The 23,743-nt window shown below is 49.4% G+C and overlaps 1 protein-coding gene across 2 annotated transcripts in view; it reads left to right on the top strand.

Annotated features, from left to right (window-relative positions):
• Nucleotides 1-12,350: 12,350 nt before the first annotated feature.
• The window catches only part of MLLT1 (MLLT1 super elongation complex subunit), a 36,604-nt gene continuing 25,211 nt past the window's right edge, over nucleotides 12,351-23,743 (top strand). Inside the window, exons 1-3 of one of the 2 annotated variants that reach the window (XM_074528928.1) lie at nucleotides 12,351-12,638; nucleotides 17,306-17,486; nucleotides 20,277-20,359. In XM_074528928.1, coding sequence (XP_074385029.1) covers nucleotides 12,627-12,638; nucleotides 17,306-17,486; nucleotides 20,277-20,359 — 276 coding nt within the window. In that variant the 5' untranslated portion in view covers nucleotides 12,351-12,626. The remainder of the gene's footprint in view (nucleotides 12,639-17,305; nucleotides 17,487-20,276; nucleotides 20,360-23,743) is intronic. The other variant, XM_074528929.1, reaches the window with a different exon arrangement.

Raw genomic sequence — 23,743 nt, forward strand, 5'->3', positions numbered from 1 at the left:
TTATAACTTTATAAGTGAAGAGGATTCACTCATGGGAGGGAATTACCTGGTTTATTTGAGTAACAAAGGGAAAGAATTTGTTACAGCTTTGCTTCCACAGTGACAGCTCTGAATCCTCCCTGTGTTGGTCAAAACAGTTTTTGTCACATGTGTTTGTCACTTTATATTCCAGCCTGACTCCCTTGAAACTGCACTGGCTGTGCTTTTGTGCAACAAAATCCAGCTCCAGGGTGTTTGAGATGTGCCACGCTGCTAAAAAATGGCTTTGCTGCAATCAGGGGCACTCCTGTCTCTCACAGGTAGCGATGGCACTGATAAAGCTGCAGTTTCAGTGGGCTGAATTTCAGCATGGCAGTGCCAGCCAAATGCCCTGAGTCACAGCACGTTGGCATAGCCCCCACTGCAGCGTGGGGCACTATCTGAGCTGGCACAGCACCTGAGCCAGGTAGAGCAGGGGGCATTTGCATGCATTTGCATATGTGGCAACCCCTCCTGCAGTTGCTGTGCAGACAGGTGAAAGCTCTTTTTTTACACCATTCCAGAAAAAAAATACAGTTTAGTGGAATCTATTATGGGAGCAGCTGACCCAGAACCCACAAAAAAAAAAGCAAAAGTTCTTAATAATTTCATTCAGTCCCAGTGGTTCAGATCATTGAGTCCAGCCACTAACTCAGCAGCAGCATCACTTAAACCATGTCCTGCAGTTGCTGTGCAGACAGGTGAAAGCTCTTTTTACACCATTCCAGAAAAAAAAAAAAACAGTTTAGTGGAATCTATTATGGGAGCAGCTGACCCAGAATCCACCAAAAAAAAAAGCAAAAATTCTTAATAATTTCATTCAATCCCAGTGGTTCAAATCATTGAATCCAGCCACTAACCCAGCAGCACCACCACTCAAACCATGTCCCCAGGGGCCACATCCAAAGCTTTTTGAACACTTTCAGCAATGGTGGTTCCACCACTGCCCTGGGCAGCCCATTCCAATGCTTTACAACCCTTTCTGTGAGGAAATTTTCACAATATCCAACCTAAATCTCCCCTGGACCAACCTGAGGCTGGATTTTGTCCTGTTCCTTGCTCCCTACATGGCTGCACTCTGCTGTCAGGGAGCTGTGGAGAACCAAAAGGTCCCTCCTGATCCTCCTTTTCTCCAGGCTGAGGTTTGGGATTCTAAAGGCTCTGGAAAAGCAGCTCCAGGAGCTCTGGTTTTGTCTCACAATGTGCTCTGAGTGCAGAGAGCATCACCCAGCACCAGGCTGGGGATCAGGCTGGAAAACAGCAGTGGCTCTCAAAGCCCCCAGGCTGAATTCCGGGGGTTGGAAATGGCAGAAGCTGCAGTGCCAAGAGGAAAAGGCTCCACACAAGGTGAGAAGAGCTCAGGATGCTCAGAAGCAGGGCAAGCATGAGGATGCAGCCACTGGAGCACCACCTTAGAGCCCCAGGAAGCTCCCAGCACAGCTCCTGTCTCAGTGTATTTGCAGAATCATGGAATGGTTTGGGTTGGAAGGGACTTTAAAGCCCATCCAGGGCCACCCATCCATGGGCAGGGACACTTTCCACTATTCCAGGTATCTCCAAGCCCCATCCAACCTGGATTTGGACACTTCCAGGGATGGGGCAGCCACAGCCAATCCCTCCTCGCTTTTTGAGCTCTTCAACCCAGAGCACAGCAGGGTTAGACTTTGGTCTGGTTACACTTTGGTGCTGGTCAGACTTCTCCACTGATCTCCTTCTGTCATGTGCTATTTTTCAAGCTATTTTTTCCCCATCATCTGGTATTTTTCAGTAGCCTGAAGTTTCCCCTGCCGAGGGTGACAGTCCCCAGTCACAAGGTGGCTCCTCTCTCTCAGCACGTGGGCACCTCTCAAAGCCTTTGGCAGCCCTGTGCAGAGCAGACATGGATTTCAGCAGTGAATCTCCCTCTCTGCCATTGTCCCAAATTGTGTTTGCTCCAGTGCCCACATGAGGTGCCTGTGCCCATCCTCGTGCCAGCAGTTTGTGTTCAGTCTGGGACACATCTCTGAAATTCTCCCTGTGGCAGGTCTGGCCAGGCTCTTACATCACTTGGCCAAAGCTGACCCCTGTGTGCAGAGCACCAGAGGAATTCCCTGTTGGGATCTTTAGCTTCTCAGAGTGACCCCAAGAAAAGTTCCAAAGTCTCTTTTCCCAGCCCAGCGCCTGAAGAAGGAGTCAGGGCTTTTCATTTCTCGGTCTCAAGGTTGTTTATTGTATCTTATCTATAAAATTCTTTCTCCTGTCCTGCTCAGCAAGACAGTCCAGGCACTCTGCCTGCCCCCAGGGCAGTGTTATGTCTTCATACTAAAAACTACGTGTACAATGTTTACAATTCCTTCCCAATATCTATCACCTATGTTAGACAGTGAGCTCCTACTCTAAACCAATCCAAAAGTGCCAACATCACCCAGAAGATGGAGGCCAAGAAGAAGGAGAAAGGCTGGACACACACAGCTCCCTCCATACCAAAAACCCCAAAATCTACTTTTCCACCCCATGATAACTTCACTGTTATTCTACCTAAACTGTTGTGGCTTGCTGATCTTCCTATAAGGTTGATAATTTACTCCACGGATGATAATCAAACCCCCAGGTGTTTTGGGCTCTGTGCCAGGGTCTCTGAGCCCCCTGGCAGGGCCTTGGCAGTCCAGGACAGCCAGAGGGAATTCCTGAATTCCGACACCACTGGAGCTTGTTGCTCTGGCCATTATTGATATCTGCCATTCCCGACTTGTGCCAACATCACAGCAGAAGACGGAGGCCAAGAAGAAGAAGGAGAAAGGCTGGACACACCCAGTTCCCTCCATCTTGCCTCCCAAACCCCCATACCAAAAACCCCAAAAATCTACTTTTTCACCCTGTGACAACTTCACTGTTATTCTACCTAAACTGTCATGGCTTGCAGATCTTCACACAAGGTTGGTAATTTGCTCCATGGGTCATAATCAAACCCCCAGGTGTTTTGGGCTCTGTGCCAGGGTCTCTGAGCCCCCTGGCAGGGTCTTGGCCATCCTGGACAGCCAGAGGGATGTCCTGAATTCCCTTCCTGAATTCCAACACCACTGGAGCTTGTTGCTCTGGCCATTATTGATATTTGCCATTCCCAACTTGTGCCAACATTACAGCAGAAGATGGAGGCCAAGAAGAAGAAGGAGAAAGGCTGGACACACCCAGTTCCCTCCATCTCTCCTCCCGAACCCCCATACCAAAAACCCCAAAAATCTACTTTTTCACCCTGTGATAACTTCACTGTTATTCTACCTAAACTGTCATGGCTTACAGATCTTCCTATAAGGTTGGTAATTTGCTCCATGGGTCATAATCAAACCCACAGGTGTTTTGGGCTCTGTGCCAGGGTCTCTGAGCCCCCTGGCAGGGTCTTGGCCATCTTGGACAGCCACAGGGATATCCTGAATTCCGACACCACTGGAGCTTGTTGCTCTGGCCATTATTGATATCTGCCATTCCCAGCTTGTGCCACCATCACAGCAGAAGACGGAGGCCAAGAAGAAGGAGAAAGGCTGGACACGCCCAGATTCCTCCATCTTGCTTCTTGAACCCCCATACAAAAAACCCCAAAAATCTACTTTTTCACCCCGTGATAACTTCACTGTTATTCTACCTAAACTGTTGTGGCTTGCTGATCTTCACACAAGGTTGGTAACAATCAAACCCCCAGGTGTTTTGGGCTCTGTGCCAGGGTCCCTGAGCCCCCTGGCAGGGTCTTGGCCCTCCTGGATGTTCTGGGTTCCCACAGAAGGCGGCCTCACCTCAATAGGCAGCATGGAGGATTGATGGGTGTCACTGCAGCAGCCCATTATAATGCCAAGCTCACCTTTGGTGTTAATGAGGCCCCTTCATTAAGAGCCTGGAGCAGAGGGGTCAGGGGCTGAATGGTGACAGGCTCCTTTCTCCCCCAGCAAGCTGGTGCTGCTCATTCAGAACTGGGTCACGTTGGTGGAGCAGTTCCAGTTTGTGCTGCCCATGTTGCATCTGCAAGGGACGTGATGTGTTTGGGACTATTCATCTGGCTCTTTTCACCAGCACTAAATACCCAGAAAGAATAAAATAAATTCTCATTGTGTTCCCACTTACTAAGAAAATTTTCCCTCTTCCTTCTGGTTCAGGGGGTTATTGTACATTTAAATCCTTCTGCATTTTTCAGTAGCTATAGCATGCTATAATTTAGATTTTCCTCAGGCACAAAAGAACTTAGTTAAACTAAACTGTATTACAGTGTGGGTTGGGTTTTTTTACAAAGTCCTTCATTAATAAGGAGCTAAAGAATTTCCAAGCTGTCTGTAATTTTTCCCAGATGCAGCTAGTAGTTGCTAGGAGTATCTTTTTGGCAATCAGAGTTTTTGGTTATTAACAATCTGGGCTTTTGCTACACTCCACCAGTGTTAAATATGTTCTGTGAACGCTGCAGTGTGGAGTGTGAACTGCAGAAGGGGAAAGCAGACACCAGGCACAAGAAAATCATTTCTCAGAAGAATAAACACTGCTGGGGTTCACAGCTGATTGAAACAGGATTCCCTGCAGGGATCCCAGTGTTGATTAACAACCCAGGAGCCAGCGTGGCTGCAGCCCTCACTCACAGCTTCTCCCTGTCACCCTGAGGTGACCCTGTGCCAGACACAGACCAGAGCAGCGCCCAGGTGCCCCCAGAGGAACCAAACCCTCCCTCAGCTTCAGGGTCAGCACATTTTCAGCACACAAGGAGGTGATGCTGTGGTTGGCAAAGCCTTGGTCCACACCAGGAGAAAGATCTCTGCCCCTTTTTACTTAAATATCACCAATTCTGGGTTTCAGCTGTAGATTTGCTCATCCTGGGAGCACCACAGAGCACTTGGCTTTGCAGAAGTGGGTGAAGGCCACTGGAATAATTTTGCAGCTGTCAGAGAAGTCACCGACACCCAGGACCTGAGGATCTTTCCACTCAAGCACATTGCACAAAGTGGGAGAGTGAATTTTCTCACAGAAACCCTGCTCAAACGCGAGGTTTGTGTCCTAATCTTTAAATCCTTTCGAGCTATTACAAGATGATAATTTTCCTGCACTGCCTGGTTCTTTCCGTGCTGGAATCAGCCTTGCTTGTTCCCTGGCTGGTGTCCAAGCCACTCAGAGCCCAGTCTGACCACAGAAGTCGTGGTTTTAGTGCAAGAGTGGAAGCAGGGAAGGCTGCAACTAAATTAGTAATGAGAAAATAATAATGAATGATGAAAAACACTGAAACAAACTTGTTCCTCCAGAGACAGGAAGGGCAAGCCACAAGCACAGACATAGGAAACCATGACAGGGACTTGCAGTCGATGTAAGGTTGATGTACAGCCCACCTCACTGTGATGCTAAACTTACAGGAATGAATTTTTGCTGGAAAATGAGCAATTCAGGCATTTTGGGCTGCATGAGGAGGGTGGGGGCTGTGTGTGAGGGGTCAGTGTGTTCCTGCAGAGAAAGGGAGCCAGGGGAGGGAAGAGGTGCCTCGAGGTGCAGTTTTGTTTCATCCTCAGAGCTGGGTGGCATCTGCCAGTCTGGTGGCTGGGCTGACACCTGAGTGTGGGCAGCTCTGTCAGGACTTTACCCACCAGGACTCACCTGATCTCAGCGCCCCAGTTGCTGCCTCCTTTGCTCACATTCCCCAGGAAAAACCACGTTCAAGCATCCCAGTGTGCACAGGCAGGAGGGAGAAAGATCATCAGGTGCTCAGATCATCCCAAGAACAGGATGGGCTCTGCCAGTCTGGTGGTTGCAGGGACACTTGGGCTGCTCTATCAGGACTTTACCCACCACGACTCACCTGATCTCAGTGCCCCAGTTGCTGCCTCCTTTGCTCACATTCCTCAGGAACAGCCACGTTCAAGCATCCCAGTGTGCACAGGCAGGAAGGGAGAAACATCATCAGGTGCTCAGATCATCCCAAGAGCTGGGTGGGCTCTGCCAGTCTGGCGGCTGCAGGGACACTTGGGCTGCTCTATCAGGGCTTTGCCCACCAGGACTCACCTGATCTCAGCACCCCAGTTGCTGCCTCCTTTGCTGACATTCCCCAGGAAAAACCACGTTCAAGCATCCCAGTGTGCACAGGCAGGAGAGAGAAAGATCATCAGGTGCTCAGATCATCCCAAGAACAGGATGGGATCTGCCAGTCTGGTGGCTGTGGGGACACTTGGGCTGCTCTATCAGGACTTTACCCACCAGGACTCACCTGATCTCAGCGCCCCATTTGCTGCCTCCTTTGCTCACACTCTCCAAGAACAGCCCTGTCCAAACATCTGAGTGTGCACAGGCAGGAGAGGGAAAGATCATCTGCTGCTCAGATCATCCTAAAGGCTAGGTGGGATCTGCCAGTCTGGTGGCTGTGGGGACACCTGAGTGCTGCTCTATCAGGACTTTACCCACCAGGACTCACCTGATCTCAGCACCCCAGTTGCTGCCTCCTTTGCTCACATTCCCCAAGAACTGCCCTGTCCAAACATCTGAGTGTGCACAAGCAGGAGAGAGAAAGATCATCTGCTGCTCAGATCATCCCAAGAGCTGGGTGGGCTCTGCCAGTCTGGTGGCTGTGGGGACACTTGGGCTGCTCTGTCAGGACTTTACCCACCAGGAATCACCTGATCTCAGTGCCCCAGTTGCTGCCTCCTTTGCTGACATTCCTCAGGAACAGCCACGTTCAAGCATCTGAGTGTGCACAGGCAGGAGGGAGAAAGATCATCTGCTGCTCAGATCATCCTAAAGGCTAGGTGGGATCTGCCAGTCTGGTGGCTGGGCTGACACCTGAGTGTGGGCTGCTCTGTCAGGACTTTGCCCACCAGGACTCACCTGATCTCAGTACCCCATTTGCTGCCTCCTTTGCTCACACTCCCCAGGAACAGCCCTGTCCAAACATCTGAGTGTGCACAAGCAGGAGAGAGAAAGAACGTGTTGTCCTTTCCCAGGGCTGGAACCTGGGAAAACACCCCTGAAATCGTTCCCATCCCTGGCCAAGGCAGGGATAAGTGCAGTGCAAAGTCTTTTTTCCACTTTATTTTCCATCATCCCCAACTCTCACGGGACAGAACCAGCCCTTGGCATGGTCCCCCTACCATGGGCCAAGCCAGATTAAACACACACCTTTCAGTCTGAGACAAGGATCTTTGAGGCAAGACTCTGGAAAGAAAAATAAAATAAAAAAAAAAAGCACCCCCAAACAAAAATGAAGGAGAGCTGTCGTGTCTCATTTGCATATTTGAATATGCAAATAAGGAGTGTTTCTTATCCATTGGCACTGGCCCTACTGTAGATGGCAGCAGCACAGCGGATCTCTGCCAGCATCCAGTGCCACAAAGAAAAACGCTAATTGGATTTGCAGACGCTGATTGCAAAGCCCAGAAGTTGCTGGAATAGGTATAAAGAAGCAGGAGCTCAGCCCACGGCTGCCTCGGGTGCGAAGGCACTCGGCTGACAGCTCGTTAGCTCGAGATCTCCCTGCAAAATGAGGAGTTTGGAGAAGCCTGGATGGCTGCTGGCTCTGGCATCCCCAAAACTCCCAAAGAGCCTGGCAAATTTTCTACCCTTGGCTGTGATTTTTTTTTTTATTCCTTCTTTTTGAGGGGAGCTTGAAAAGAAAATCGGGGTGGGTTTGATCAGTGGTTGTGCTGGAAACAGTTCAGGCTGGGAACTGCTAGCAGAGCAAAGGCTGGTTCTAGGAATTTCTCTCCTTGAGTGTTTTTGCAGTTGAATGTAAAGAGCCACCCCAGCACATTTTAAATTAATCCATTCACGCCACTTCATCAAATATCCTGAGCTGGAAGGGATCCACAGGATCAACAAAGCCCAGCTCCAACTGCTTGTCCCAACTGCAGAGAGTGCTTGGAGCACCAGGTAGTGCTTACCCCAAACGGGACACCCCAACTTGTTCAGTAAAAATGTGGTTTAATGCCCAATTATTGAGCTGCCAGAGAAGCTGAGGCACCTGGGTGTGGGTTTCCCATCTTGGAAGTGTCCAAGTTCTTGCTCAGATCCTGAAAGCTGAAGGAGTGACCTGTTCCAAACCAGAAGTGGGATGAGCTGGAAGGGATCAGCAAAGCCCAGCTCCAACTGCTTGTCCCAGCAGAGAGTGTTGGAGCACCAGGTAGTGCTTACCCCAAACAGGACACCCCAAATTTTTCAGGAAAAATGTGATTTAATGCCAATTATTGAGTGGCCAGAGAAGCTGAGGCACCTGGGTGTGGGTTTTCCCTATCTTGGAAGTGTCCAAGTTCTTGCTCAGATCCTGAAAGCTGAAGGAGTGACCTGTTCCAAACCAGAAGAGGAGTGAGCTGGAAAGGATCCACAGGATCAGCAAAGTCCAGCTCCACTTCTTGTCCCAACTGCAGAGAGTGCTTGGAGCACCAGGTAGTGCTTACCCCAAGTGGGACACCCCAAATCGTTCAGTAAAAATGTGTTTTAATACCCAATTATTGGGCTGCCAGAGAAGCTGAGGCACCTGGGTGTGGGTTTCCCATCTTGGAAGTGTCCAAGTTCTTGCTCAGATCCTGAAAGCTGAAGGAGTGAACCATGTCCAAGCCAGAAGTGGGATGAGATGGAAGTGATCAACAAAGCCCAACTCCACCTGCTTGTCCCAACTGCAGAGAATGCTTGGAGCACCAGGTGGTGCTTACCCCAAGTGGGACACCCCAAATTGTTCACTAAAAATGTGGTTTAATGCCCAATTATTGAGTGGCCAGAGAAGCTGAGGCACCTGGGTGTGGGTTTCCCATCTTGGAAGTGTCCAAGTTCTTGCTCAGATCCTGAAAGCTGAAGGAGTGACCTGTTCCAAACCAGAAGTGGGATGAGCTGGGAAGGATCCACAGGGATCAACAAAGCCCAGCTCCAACTGCTTGTCCCAGCAGAGAGTGTTGGAGCACCAGGTGGTGCTTACCCCAAGTGGGACACCCCAAATTGTTCACTAAAAATGTGTTTTAATACCCAATTATTGGGCTGCCAAAGAAGCTGAGGCACCTGGCTCTGGGTTTCCCATCTTGGAAGTGTCCAAGTTCTTGCTCAGATCCTGCCCCTGAAAGCTGAAACAGTGACCCATTCCAAACCAGAAGTGGGATGAGCTGGAAGGGACCAGCAAAGTCCAGCTCCAATTTTTTGTCCCAGCAGAGAGTGCTTGGAGCAAGAGTGCTTACCCTAAACAGGACACCCCAAATTTTTCAGTAAAAATGTGGCTGAATGCCCAATTATTGGGCTGCCAGAGAAGCTGAGGCACCTGGCTGTGTGTTTTCCCCATCTTGGAAGTGTCCAAGTTCTTGCTCAGATCCTGCCCCTGAAAGCTGGAGGAGTCCAAACCAGAAGCTTTGTCCTGCACTGGGAGAGCACAAAAACAACCATTAACACCAGGCTGAGCAAAAATAAAAGCATGGAAAAATTGCCATTAAAGGAAATTAAAACAAAAAGCAAATTTTAACAACATTTCACAGGAAGAAATGAGGAATTTTTCAAGAAAAAGCTCAGGGTCTGGTGTGTCTGAACATCTCCTCTTGCACAAGGTGGAAATTCATTGCACAAGGTGGAAATTCAGCAGAACAAGAGCAAACTTGGGAAAGATGAAGACATTCCCAGGAAATATTCAGCCCTGGGAGCGCGTAACCACCAAGGACTGTGATGAGGCTGGGAGTGAATAGCCAAGATGGGGAGGTAGAAAATAAAAAAAGATTTAGACCCGAGAGTCACGTGCATGGGAATAATGTCCACAATTAAAGATATCAATGAGAACTCCCAGAGAAAGAGGCCCTTTCTCAGTGGAGAAGAAAAGGGACTGTCCAAGGAGATGTCTCTTGGGACTGCATCAGACAGAAACATGGAAAATTAAAACCAGAGCACTTAAAGGAACCCAAATCAGGCTCTTTTTTGTTGTTGTTGTTGTTAACTGAAGCGGTGAAGCGTTTTGCTTGGCTAATATCCCTCTATCAGGTTGATGAGGTAAAGTGGCTCTTTAGAACGATTTGGGAACCGATTAATCCTTGCCTGTGGCGATGAGGCAGCGGCACACAGAGTTATTGGCTTAACACGGGGGGTTTGCCGCTGCCTCGCAGAGATCAACAAACTATTTCAAACAGGAAAGCGGCACGGGGAAAAAATTCTGAGCGAGTTCGCTCGGAAACAGTCACCAATTGCGTTTGTAATGATTTCGCGGAGTTGTTTTCGGGCTGGTAAAATGGAGAGGTATAAGTTGTCACTTAAAATTCTTAAAAAGGAAAAAAAAAAAAAAGGGATGAAACTCGCCCCGGGAGGGAGGAAGAGGGGGGAGAGGGGGAAGGAAGGCGGGAAGGGGAAGGGAACTGCAGGGGAATGAGGGACAAAGGGGAGAAGTGAGGGAAGTGAAGGGGAAATGGGAGCTGAGAGGAAATGTGGGAGGCCGAGGGGAATAATGAGGGGAAAAAAGAGAAAAACTGAGGGGAAAAGGAGCGAGAGTGAGAGGAAATGTGGGAGAAACTGAGGGGAAAATGAGCGAGAGTGAGGGGGAAAAGAGAAACTGAGGGGAAAGTGAAGGAGAGGGAGGGGAAAAGGGGAGAAACTGAGGGGAAAATGAGGGAGAGAGAGGAGAAAATGGAGAGAAATTGAGGGGAAAATGAGGGGGAAAAAAGAAAGAAACTGAGGGGGAAATGACGGGGGGAAAAAGAGAGAAAGCGAGGGGAAAAGGAGCGAGAGTGAGGGGGAAAAGGTGAGAAACTGAGGGGAAAATGAGGGAAAAAAGAGAGAAATTGAGGGGGGAAATCAGGGAGAGTCAGGAGAGAAAAGAAAGGAACTGAGGAGAAAATGAGGGGGAAAAAGAGAGAAACTGAGGGGAAAAGGAGTGAGAGTGAGGGGATAAAGAAGAGAAAGTGAAGGGAAAATGAGGGAGAGTGAGGGGAAAAAAGAAAGAAACTGAGGGGGAAATGAGGGGGAAAATGAGAGAAACCAAGGGGAAAATGAGGGAGAGTGAGGGGGGAAAAAGGAGAGAAACTGAGGGGAAAATGAGGAAGAGTGAGGGGGGGAAAAGGAGAAAAACCGAGGGGAAAAAAGAGAGAAACTGAGAGGGAAAGGAGCGAGAGTGAGGGGAAAAAGGAGAGAAACTGAAGGGAAAATGAGGGAGAGTGAAGGGGAAAGAGGAAACTGAGGGGCAAAATGAAGGGGATTGAGGGGAAAAAATGAGGGGAATGAGGGTGATCGAGAGGAAAATGGAAACTGAGAGGAAATGTGTGAGACTGAGGGGAGAAATTAGGAAGACTGAGGGGGGAAATCTGGGAGACTCAGGGGAAAAAATGAGGAAGACCAAAGGGAAAAGGAGATAAATGGAGGGAAACTTGAGGGGAAGATGTGTGAGACAAGGGGAAAATGGAAACTTAAGAGGAAATGTGGGAGATTGAAAGAAAATTAGGGGGAAAATGAGAAAAACTGAGGGAAAAATGAGAGAGAGTGGAGGGGAATGAGAGAAACTGAAAGAAAATGAGGGAGACCAAGGAAAAAAGAGGGAAAGGTGCAAAACAGAAAGAAAAAGGAGGAACACCAAAGGTAAAATGGAAACTGAAAGAAATGTGGGAGATTGATGGGAGAAATGAGGGAGACTGAGAGGAAAAAGGAAAGAAATGGAAAGAAAATGAGAGAGAGTGTGGGCAATTGAAACGAGAGAGAGCAAAGGAAAAATGAGGGAGAACAAGGGAGAATAAAGGAGTGAGGGAAAACGGGGGAGAACAAGAGCAAATGAGAGAAACAGGGGAAACGAGACAGGCAGGAGGAAAAGGGGAGCACTGAGGGAAAATGAAAGACAACGAGGGGAAAAATGAGACGGGGAAACGTGAGGGAGACAAGGAGAGAAAAAAGGCGCAGGAAGGAGCGAGGCTGCAGAGAACAAGGCGAGCCCTGCCCGGCCTGGGACCTGCGGCTTCCCTCGTTCCTCCTTGTTCCCACCTCATTCGTGTCGGGAATTAACACATCGCCGGGGGAAACGTGGACCGAGGGCGGGATGGGAGGAGAAGGGGCGGGATGGCGGGGCCGGGAGCGCACGGCGAGGCCCACACGCCTGCTCCCTGTGTTGGCTGTGCACTAAGGGGAACACTGAGGAGAACAGAAGCGGGGACAGCACCAGGACACCGGCCGCAGCAGAGCCGCCGCCACATCACCCCACACGGGGCTGCGGGGGGGCGGCCGGACCCCGCTCCCGCCCCCCGCCTGACCCACAGCGCTGACCCCGCCCACGGGCCCGCCCACTCCGCAGCCCGCCTGCCTCTCATTGGTGGACACACCTGTCCATCATGGGAAGGAGGGCGGGGCCGCGCCCCGCGGCGTGCGGCGCGCGGGCATTGGCGGCGCGCGGGGGCCGCTGTGGCGCTGAGGCGGTTTCCGGTTCCGCGGGGCGGGCGCGGGGCTGGCGCTGCCTGTGAGTGACACACAATGAGGCGGGCGGCGGGGCCGTGAGGGGCCGCGACCGAGCAGGCGGCGGCCGAGGCGGTGGGGAGGGGGGTGGGGGGGACGGACAGAGCGGCTTCGCTCGTGGACTGAGCGGGGGAAGAGATTCTCTCTCCCCCCCCGCCCCGCCGACCGGGCAGCGAAACCGCCGCGGCGGCGGGAGCGAGCGAGCGGGGCCCGCGGCGCTGCTGTGCCCAGCCATGGACAATCAGGTGAGGGGAGCGGCCGCGGCGCGCTGCCGGAGGGGTGGGGCTGTGCCGCCCCCCCCTCAGAGAGGGGGGCACGTAGGGGAGGGACCCCCGGGAATGGGCCCTGAATGGGGGGGGGCGCTCCTGTCCTCGGGAAGGGGGGGCTGGGTGGCATCGCCCCTCTTTGGGGGGGTATATCTGCTCCTCACACCCTCTTTGGGGGGCACATCTCCTCCCAGCCCCTCCAATGTGGGGGGGCACATGTCCTCCCCACACCCTTTAAAGGGGACACCTTCTCCCCATTCTCTTTGGGGGGGGCACACCTCCTCGTCAGTCCCATTTGGGGGGCACACCTCCTGCTACCCACACCCTGTTGCGGGGGCACATCTCCTCTCCAATCCCCTTTGGGCAGCACACGTCCTCCTCGCACCCCTTTGTGGGGGCACACCTCCTCCTTACAACCCCCACTTAGGGGGCACGTCTCCTTTCTACACCCTTTTGGGGGAATGCAAATCCCCTCAATCCATTTTGAGGGGGTCACATCTTCCCACCCCCCATTTGGGAAGCATGCGTGGCTTCTCCCCACTCTCCTTTTAGGGGACGCATCTCCTTAATCCCATTTGGGGGGACACGTCTCCTTAATCCCATTTGGGGGGCACAGCTCTTCCTTCCTGCACCTTTTACATAGGCACACCTCCTTCCCAATCCCATTTTTGGGGGCACACCTCCTTCTCACCCCCCATTTGGCGGGGGTACATCATCTCCCCAGTCCCATTTGGGGGGGCACACCTCCTCCACACCCCCCATTTGGCGGGGGTACATTATCTCCCCTATCCCATTTGAGGGGGGCACATCATTTGATGGGGACTCCTCCTTCCCAGCCCGCATTTGGGGGACACACCTTCTCCCCAATCCCATTTTAGGGGACACACCTCCTCCACACCCCATTTTGGGGACACACCTCCTTCACACCCCTCATTTGGGGGGGTCCATCATCTCCCCAATCCCATTTGGGGGGACACATCACACCCTTCATTTGATGGGTACTCCTCCTTCTCACCCTGCATTTGGGGGTCACACCCCTTCCCTAGTGCCATTTGGGGGTCACAACCCCTCTCCAATCCCATTTGGGGGACACACCTCCCCAATCCCATTTTGGGGGGAGGGGTACATCATCTCCCCAATCCCATTTGGGGGGACACACCTCTTCCCCACGCCCCATTTGGGGGACACACCTCCTCCACACTCCCCATTTCGGGGGGTACATCATTTCCTCAATCCCATTTGGGGGGACACACCTCTTCCCCATGCCCCATTTGGGGGACACACCTCCTCCCTAATCCCATTTAGGGGGGCACATCACACCCTTCATTTGATGGGGACTCCTCCTTCCCACCCCATATTTTGGGGATCCTCATCCATTGATGGGGGGACACTCCCCACACCCTTTTGGGGGGGTTTCAGCCTCTCCCCTCCGTGTGCGGCCGCTGCAGCCTCGCCCTCGGCGGGGGGTGCGAGCAGCCTTTCCCGCAAATTCCTGCCTGGGATTATTGCCGGGAAGGGTTAATGCCACCGGGAAGGGTTAATGCCACCCGGAGAGTCCCTGCGGGCCTGGGGGGTTCCAGGATGCGTGCGGGAAGTTTGCCTGAGGTGATGGGGGGAACCTTTTGTGTGCGGGGTGAGGGTAACAGGTACCGGCCTGAGGTTCGGAACCGGCCCCGCTATCCCGGATTACACCCGCAGGAGCGGGAATGGGAGCTGCTGATGGCTTTCAGGCAATTAGCACATCAAACAAAAACCAGAGCAGCCTTCAGAATGTTTATTGAGAAGTTGAAAGCAGGCTCCTTTGTATTATTACAAATTGTTTGAATAGGATCCTGATTTCCCTTTGTTGAGAGACACGCTTGGAAAAAAAAAAGGAAAAAACCCTCCATTTTCAGCGGAGCAACTTTGGATGCTGGTTATGTTGGGAGATCTTATTTTCAAATGTGTTTCAACTTCTGGCTTAATTCACAGCGATTGTTAATTGGAGCAGGGTGTGAGGAGTGCAGCAAGTACAACTTTCACTCTCAGTTAAACAGTTCTCTTTTATGTTTAATTTCGGTCTCTTCCACACAGCCCCATCTGGTTCTCAGCTCCAATTTCTCAGCCGTTTCAACTCGGAAAGGCAGATTTTGTAGCCTGACAGTCATTTGCACTTCTCAGGAGAGGGGTAGTAACTGGCAACAGTAGCAGGATTTAAAGGGTAATTACGGAATCGATAACGTGAGGCTGCGGCACAGGCTGGCTCAGGGGATGTGAGCGCTGTGGGAAGCATCCCAGATAAAGCCGGCCTGCAGGCACGCTCCGATGTGAGCTGAGGATTTCGGCAGGCTGGCTCCACAATGCTTTTGCAGCGTTGGAGGGAAGCGCACCTTGCCTTTCTTCTCAGCCCTTAATGCGACATGAAAGAGCAGCCGGCCCTAGGCTCGGTTCTTAGCGCAGGAACGAGGTGGAGCTGCTGTAGATAAGCCTTAAGAACAGGAAAAAATGGCCTGCCAAGAGAACTTGCAGAGGAAGGTATCCCAAAGAAATGCTGCAGTAATAATGGTGAAGGAATTAATGAGATGAGTTTGTCCCCGAGCCTTAGGATTGATGTGTTGGGTGGCTGGAGGTATTTTGCTGTGAAGATTTAAGCTGCCTGCAAGAGTGTGTTAAGGCTTATGGTTGAAATTGGAACTGGACTGCAATTTGGGAGGTCAGGCTTTGATGCCTGGTGCTCTGCAGACCTCCTGGGAGAGCTTTTTACAAAGACAAGAAGGCTGAGATGGAGTCACTTGTGCTTTTCCAGCAAGTATTCACCATGCTCTGGGAAAAAATCTCGGCTTGGAGATGCAAAGTGAGCATTAATTGTGCTCACACTCCTTGCTGCAGTTTGTCAGGGGGAAAATAAGGATGATGCTTTCCCTAAACATTTGTCTGGAGCTCGGGAAGCTTTCTCTTTCCCTGCTCATTGTCTAACATGCCCTTGGTTTGGCTCCAGGTCAACATGTAATATAGGTAATGACAAATAATGCTGCCTCTCCCAATGATAATTGGGACTTGCTAGGAGGAGCAAGACACTTATTTTCAAGCCTGAAGTGAAGAATGGGGTAGGGACTAAAACCAGCCTCTTTTTCTATGAGCCCCCTTGTGCTGAAGCTGGATTTTAGTAGATTTAGTTGGAATCACTGCTGCTGCTCTGGTTTGTGTAACAAATCTGCACAAAAGTTGGGTACCTTGAGTGTTTTTCTCTATCTACAAACGTGGCTCTAAGATTGCCTTGATTTATTTTGTGTCTGAATCCCATTTGCCTTTTCTCTGTTACATCTGTTTAATTCATTTCCTTTCTGCTGGCTGTGAAGTCTGCAATACTATGTGGATTTTCACCATTAATTTCATTTGGTTTTTAAGGCACTTAATGGGATTTTTGTGCTTTGAGCCTGATGTGGAATACACCTTCTCTGTTACTCAGTGGTCAGAGTAGGATTCAGGAATGCAAATCAGAATTAGGTCAATATAGTGTTGGACATTGTACAGGCAGATATGTTAACTTGGTCTTTGAAAGTGAGATAATAAAATATATTTAGAACCATACAGGAAACATCATTTTCTTCTGGTGAGTGATATATTCTAGAGAATATCATAAACCACCAATTCACGATCTGATTTTTCCTGTTTCAAGACGAGTTTTCTGTCAGTGCTGTGAATTCCGCAAGCTGTGAACATCAAGTTCTGTCTCTGACACTTTCTAGAAATAAAGATTCCTCAATTAGGACTTTGCTGACAATTTCACTGATAAGTGAGGCAGAGAAACCAATCCTTCTTTTAGAGCTGCTTTCTCTGCAATGTTAATATTAGGAAGAAAATAGGTATGAAATGGTGCTGGGAGTTATTTTAGTGGCTGTTCTTAACAGCGGTTTGCAGCCTGAGGTTGATCCCCACATGGGGGTGTTGTGTTCCTTGGGGGGGTGCGGTGTCAGCGTGGTTTGTGTTGTCTGCTGATGGTTTTGTGTTCTTTTCTGATGGTTTTGGGTTGTCTGCTGATGGTTTTGCATGGTCTGCTGATGGTTTTGTGTTGTCTCTGCTGATGGTTTTGTGTTCTCTGCTGATGGTTCTGTGTTGTGTCTGCTGATGGTTTTGGGTTGTGTCTGCTGATGGTTTTGGGTTGTTGTCTGCTGATGGTTCTGTGTTGTCTCTGCTGATGGTTCTGTGTTGTGTCTGCTGATGGTTTTGTGTTGTCTCTGCTGATGGTTTTGGGTTGTTGTCTGCTGATGGTGTTGGGTTGTTGTCTGCTGATGGTGTTGGGTTGTTGTCTGCTGATGGTGTTGGGTTGTTGTCTGCTGATGGTGTTGGGTTGTTGTCTGCTGATGGTTCTGGGTTGTCTCTGCTGATGGTTCTGGGTTGTCTCTGCTGATGGTTCTGTGTTGTCTCTGCTGATGGTTCTGTGTTGTCTCTGCTGATGGTTTTGTGTTCTCTTCTGATGGTTCTGTGTTGTCTCTGCTGATGGTTCTGTGTTGTGTCTGCTGATGGTTCTGTGTTGTCTCCTCTGATGGTTCTGTGTTGTCTCCTCTGATGGTTCTGTGTTGTCTCCGCTGATGGTTCTGTGTTGTCTCTTCTGATGGTTTTGGGTTGTCTCTGCTGATGGTTTTGTGTTCTGTGTCCCCTCGCAGTGCACGGTGCAGGTGAAGCTGGAGCTGGGGCACCGGGCCCAGCTGCGCAAGAAGCCGACCACGGAAGGTTTCACCCATGACTGGATGGTGTTCGTGCGGGGCCCCGAGCAGTGCGACATCCAGCACTTCGTGGAGCGCGTCGTCTTCCGGCTGCACGAGAGCTTCCCAAAACCCAAGCGAGGTCAGAGGGGCTGGGTGTGCTTTATTTCTGTGAAAGAGCATTCTGCCAAGTCGAGGTTGTGTTCAACTGGCACTTTTCTGTGAAATAGCTCCTTAAAAAGGAGAGAAATGTTCATTGCGTGCACTCCAGCTTGAACCTTTCCCCACTGAGCTTGAGGAAGGTCAGGGAGAATGGGACCTTTCTTGTGCTGAAAGGGCAGGAGGTGAGCTGCTTTCTCCTCTTATTTAAGCATTAGTATGTGCAGGTTCTCAAGACACAAGTGACAGCAGAAGATAATTCATGTTACACAATGGGAAAGATGGGTTTGATTTGTTAGAATTCACCAGCAAAAGCTGGAAGCACATGAGAGATGCTCTGGGCTCAGATGTGTACTGGCTATGGAGAGTTTTGCAGATTGTTGCAATTTCTAGTCTCAGATGCCAGTTCAGGCAGCCTTAACCCAGCAGAAATCAATGCTGCCGTGGGGTGATGGTGTCTTTGCTGTCCCTGCAAGCCCAGTGCAGTCATTGTGGTTGGGTTGGAGTGGTATTTTCTGACTTTTTCTGACTCTGTAGCAAACTGAACCTTATTGTTGGCATGGGGCAGCAGGAGCCCATGAGGTTGAGGTGGAGGAGCAGGAATTGCCCTCCTCAGGGGCAGTGCAGTTTCCTCTGTGTAGGATTGTGTAACTGGAGCTGCAGCATTAGTGCTGTAAGAAAGACAAGCTGCCCCTGAGAATTGTTGTAATGTGCATTTCTGACAATAGTGCTTCAGGAGCAGGACACTCAGGGTGCCTTGGGACAGCCTGTGACCTTGGGGATGTGTGGGACTCCACAAAGAAAGGAGCTGAGAGGTGCTCAGCATTCACAGGGGTGTGTTGATAAAATCTCCTTCAAACTGCTCTCTTCAAACTGATGTGTGACAAGCAGGTGCAGGACTGAGCTGAAAGCTGATTTATAGAATGAAAATACAACCTGTGGGTTACAGTTCTTGTCCTGTAGTGTAATTCATTTATTACAAATAACTGTGTTGGGATAGCACATAGAATATTGGAATGGTTTGGATTGGAAGGGACTTCAAAGATCAGCCAGTGCCAGCCCTGCCGTGGCAGGGACACCTCCCACTGTCCCAGCCTGGCCCTGGGCACTGCCAGGGATCCAGGGGCAGCCCCAGCTGCTCTGGGCACCCTGTGCCAGGGCCTGCCCACCCTCCCAGGGAACAATTCCTGATTCCCAATCTCCCATCCATCCCTGCCCTCTGGCAGTATAAACCATGGCCTTTGCTCAATCAGTTGCTGCATCATCTCCCTTTCCAGGGGTATTTTCTCCCAGTCCCTGAATTTCCACACTTCCTTGTTCCTAATTCCAGTGTGCCTTTGAGCAAGGCATGTCTGGGTTGTACCTCAAGTTGCTCTCCTAGTCCTGAGTGTTTCTGAAGGGTTTTTCAGATGGTGCCCTCTTGGAGCAGCTCCTGCTGCTGAAGGTGGGCTCGTGCTGCTCGCAGATTGCTCTTGGAGCCCTTGGAATTTGTCAGAACAGAGTGGCAGAGGAACAAAGGCTGCTTGGCACACAGGCTTAGGATTCCTGCTGCCATATTGGCACCGCTCTTTGCTTTGGGATTTTTCCCTCTAAATGACAGGGTTCTTGTATGAAATTCAAGTTAAAGCAAGTCTAGAGGTTTTTTGTTATTTTTAGGGATGCCCTTTTTTCTCAGTTGTATCTGGAGTGCTGCTTTCCAGCACCTTAATGATGGTAGAAGTGCTTAGAGCTGGGAGGGGATAATACAGCTACGTTAAAGGCAAATAATTTGTGTGCTTTTAGGTTTGATGTTCTGTTTCCTAATCATATTAATTACTTGGAATTCTTAAGAGAAACTCAAAAGATTTGCACTGAATTCCTCTAATTACCTAATTGACTTTATTTACATATATTGTAGTGCATAAATTATATGCAAGTGCATCCAGTTCCTGAGGAGGGAGAATATCTGTGTGGGTCTCATGTTTCTCCTGGCAGCTGCTGTGTGCTGCTACTTCATGGCCAAAGAAATGGAGCAGTGAAATGATCCTGGTATCCTTCAAATTGGATATCCTGGAATGGATAACAGGAAGATTCAGGAGCATGAACCCACAGCAGATAGCGGGACAGGGGAAACTGAGGCAGGGACATGCAGATTAATTTCTGAAAAGCAATTAACTTTTCTAATTGCTGTTTCTGCACTAAGCAGCTCTGACCTTAACAGCAAACTGGTTCACCTTCCTCCTCGTGTTTCCTTGTGTGTGAAATAAATAGCAGTGCTCACCTGCCCTTCAGGTTTGTTCACCTGGAGCGTGGCTCTTACCCAACTGTGAGCACTGGGGAGTGTTTCAAGGAAAAAATAATCCCCTGCTTGTGTGTGGCAGTGTTTTGATTCAGAATTATGGGCATCAAAGTAAAGGTTTTTTTTTCTTTCTGTGCTGTTCCACTTTTCGGGTCTTGGCCTTTCCTTGCCAGGCACTGGGAGCTGGCAGTTTGCATTGTTGTGGGCCTGCCCAGAGCTGTAATTGTATCTGGGTGCACAGGAGGGGAAGGAGCTCACTGAGACTCGGGCCTGCAGTGTTTTATGTTTCCGTTCCATGGGAGGAGCCAAGAACAGATTTCATGTTCTTAGCTAAGCCTGTGGCCACCATCTTATTCTGTGTGGGTTTTTCCACAAAGGTCAATGATTTAACTGTGCCCTGAGCTGTCAGAGGCCCAGCTCTCCTCTTGCAGCTCCTTTTTGCCTCAAATAAAGTTGTGCTGAATTCCAAGCTCACATTTATTTGTTCTCTTTCAGTGTGCAAGGAGCCCCCCTACAAGGTGGAGGAGTCTGGCTACGCTGGCTTCATTATGCCCATTGAAGTGCACTTCAAAAACAAGGTAGAATCTGATTTCTGGTCTTCTAATTGTTTTGAGCTGTGCCAGAGCCTGAAACTGCCTGACAGAAAGACTCTAAATTATGTGACTGTTTTATGTGTGTGTTTTTTATTAGTCTAATAAATAGAATTTAACTGGGAGTTGGAAGCTCCTGCCAGACTTCAAAAGAAAGCTTTTGGCAGAAATGGAATTGGATAAAAGGGTGATACCAGGACAGTGGATGGTCCTGGAGATTCTGAGCAGAGATTGTGCCACTTGTAGCTTCTTTAGCATGGAGGATATTAAAGCAATTTAAAATATTTTATGTACATATGGAAGTAAATAAACATAAGACACTGATGCTATAAATATTTGTAAACACTGTGTTGATTCTCGATATATTAAAAATCTGCTTTTGAATTTGCAAGCTTGTTAAATTTAACTGTATAGGTATGAAATCTGCAGAGGCCCAAGACAAACATTTGCATGTGTAGCACAAGTATTTAGAGCTGTCTTAAAGATATCCTTGTTCTTGCTCAGTGCACTTCCAGAAAGAAAACACTAAATATTTTAAGTCTTAAGATGCATTGCCAGCAAGTATATGAAAGTTAAAATTTGGATTTATTGCTTGCTTTAAATCTACCACAGAGGTCACATGCTGTAGGTTATGAAAACAGGGAATTGGGCACTTGTGTTCATATTACCTCAGTTGCAGTTAAATTGTTTTGTTAAACATGAATAATGGATGTTTCTGGGTTTGATTACTGCTTAAATCATAAAATAAAAACTAATGTTTTGCTTATGATCCCTAAGAGGGAACTGAGGTAAACTAAACCCAAAATGTTGAGCCACATCCCTGGAATCTGTGCTCTGCCACCCCCTCAGAGCCCTTAGCCCAGGTGTGTTGACAGCAGAGCACATGGAACAGCCTCAATCTATTTATTTCCCATCCTCCTTTCCCACAAACATCTGTCTGCTCTTCCTCCTGTCCCAGCCCAGGGTGCTCTCCTGGCAGTGTCACTGTGAATAATCAGCATTTTGGGTTCTTGGCCTGCCACATGCTCTGACCCCACTTTATGGCTTGGAGGAATAAGCCAGATATAATTGGATTGGGCCACAGAAGACACAATGTCCTCCTAAACCTGGGAATGTTTTACCCATAAGTCATTTTTTGGGTGGGTAAGGTAAACCAGAAGAAGAAGAAGAAGAATAAGAATGGCAGGCAGGGGCTGGGGGATGAATGGTGTTGATAAAAGGAGCTTTTTTGGCAAACACTTAAATGCAACAAAAACACCTCAAAAGCTTGAAGGAGCCTCCCACAAACACCTGTCTGCTTTTCCTTCTGTCCCACTCCAGCCCAGGGTGCTCTCCTGGCAGTGTCACTGTGAATAATCAACATTTTGGGTTCTTGGCCTGCCACATTGCTCTGACCCCACTTTATGGCTTGGAGGAATAAACCAGATAATTGGATTAGGCCACAGAAGACACAGTGCCCTCCTAAACCTGGGAATGTTTTGCCCATAAGTTGTTTTTTGGGTGGGCAGGGTAAACCAAAAGAAGAAGAATGGCAGGCAGGGGCTGGGAGGTGGATGTTGTTGATAAAAGCGACTTTTTTGGCAAACACTTAAATGCAACAAAAACACCTCAAAAGCTTGAAGTAGTTCTACTTCTGGTGGCTTTTCTGAGGTTTTAGATGGGAAACAGAAAATTCTCCATCTGCACTAAATGGTGGCTTAAGTCAGGTTCAAGATCCTTTACACTCCTGACCAAAAAATGTGAACTTCTCCAGGCTGATTCCTTAAAAGTGGAACCTCTAATGCCTGAGAGGGTGAAATGTGTTTTAGTTCTACACTTCCCTTTTATTTTCACCCAGCCATTCCCCACTCTTCCCTTTTCCCTGCAGCTCTCCAATGGTTTCTTTCACAAATCTCAGATCTCCCTCATTTCTGTGGCTTTTCAGAGGTGTCACTGCCATCTGCATTCCTGTGTTTTCTTTTTCCCTCTCTCCCTCATATTCCTGTGCTCCTCATGGAGTGTGGAGCTGGCAGCTTTTGTGCCTAGAACTTGCTTTCACACCCACTGGGGTCATCACTCCTCATTGTTTCTCCACACACGTGACTGCAGACTTGTTCCCCAGCACTGAGCAGAGAGGTGCCTTTTATAAATAAGGGAAATAGGTGGGCTCTGTTCTCCCTGGAAACAATGGAAGGAGCTGTTAATTTAGGAGAAGGCTCTTTGTTTCTGACATTTTGGTCTTCAGAAACATGACAAATAAATAGGAGAACAGGTTGAGTTGCAGACTTGTTTTTCAAATCTACAGATCTTCAAAACACTCATTTTTGCCCTGTTTTTTTTAGCTGCATGTTTGCTGGAGAAGTTCTTTTCCATTTTTAAGCTGATTAACAAATTGCTAATTAAGGAGTTTCAGGCAGCACCTCTCATTATTTAATTGGGCCAAGGGGTGATTGAGGGAAAAGGTGGAAAAATGTTCCAGTGATGTGCTGGAAGATGGAACAAAGATGTGTTTTCAGATTCAGCCTGAACTAAGGATTGCAGGGAGTTCAGCTGAGGGGTGAGCAGGGACAGGACCTCAGGAGCAGCTGCAGCTGTGCCAGGGCTGGGCATGGAGCTCAGGGCAAGGTTCTGCCCCCCGAGGCTGCTGGGCACTGCCCAGGCTGCCCAGGGAATGGTGCCAAGGCTGCCAGAGCTGCAGGAGTGTTTGGACACAGAATTCCTGAATCACTGGGTTGGAAGAGACCTCCAAGATCATCGAGTCCAACCCAGCCCAACCCCTTGACTGAACCCTGGCACCCGGTGCCACATCCAGGCTTTGTTAAACACACCCAGGGATGGGGACTCCATCTCTGGGCAGCCATTCCAGAACTTTATCACCCTTTCTGTAAAAAACCTTTTCCTGATATCCAACCTGGCACAGCTTGGGGCTGTGTGCTCTGGTTGTGTCAGTGCTGCTGCAGACAGAGCCCAGCCCAGCTGAGCACAGGCACCTTTCAGGAGCTGCACAGAGCGATGGGGGCACCCCTGAGTCTCCTTTTCTCCAGGCTGAGCACCCCCAGCTCCCTCAGCTGTTCCTCACAGGGTTTGTGTTCCCAGCCCCTCACTGACAGAGCCCTCAGGGCTGCTCAGGGTGGGGTTTGGGGTGGCTGGGCAGGGATGGGGCTGCACTGATCATCCCTGAGGGTCCCTTCCAGCTCAGGATATTGATTTGAGCTCCTCTGCCCAGTGATGTGATGCCATCTGGGAATTTTAAGAGCTCTGATCATTTTCTGTAAGTGGAGTTGAAGGAGATGCAAGAGGTAAATATTTCTGTAAAGACTGGGATATAGTAAAAATTAAAAATATAGGGAAAGGAGGAGGAATGGCAATGGTTTAGGATACAGCCTGTGTTCT

This window comes from Zonotrichia albicollis, chromosome 29 (assembly GCF_047830755.1).
Source record: "Zonotrichia albicollis isolate bZonAlb1 chromosome 29, bZonAlb1.hap1, whole genome shotgun sequence".
In the NCBI taxonomy this organism is placed as follows: Eukaryota; Metazoa; Chordata; class Aves; order Passeriformes; family Passerellidae; genus Zonotrichia; species Zonotrichia albicollis.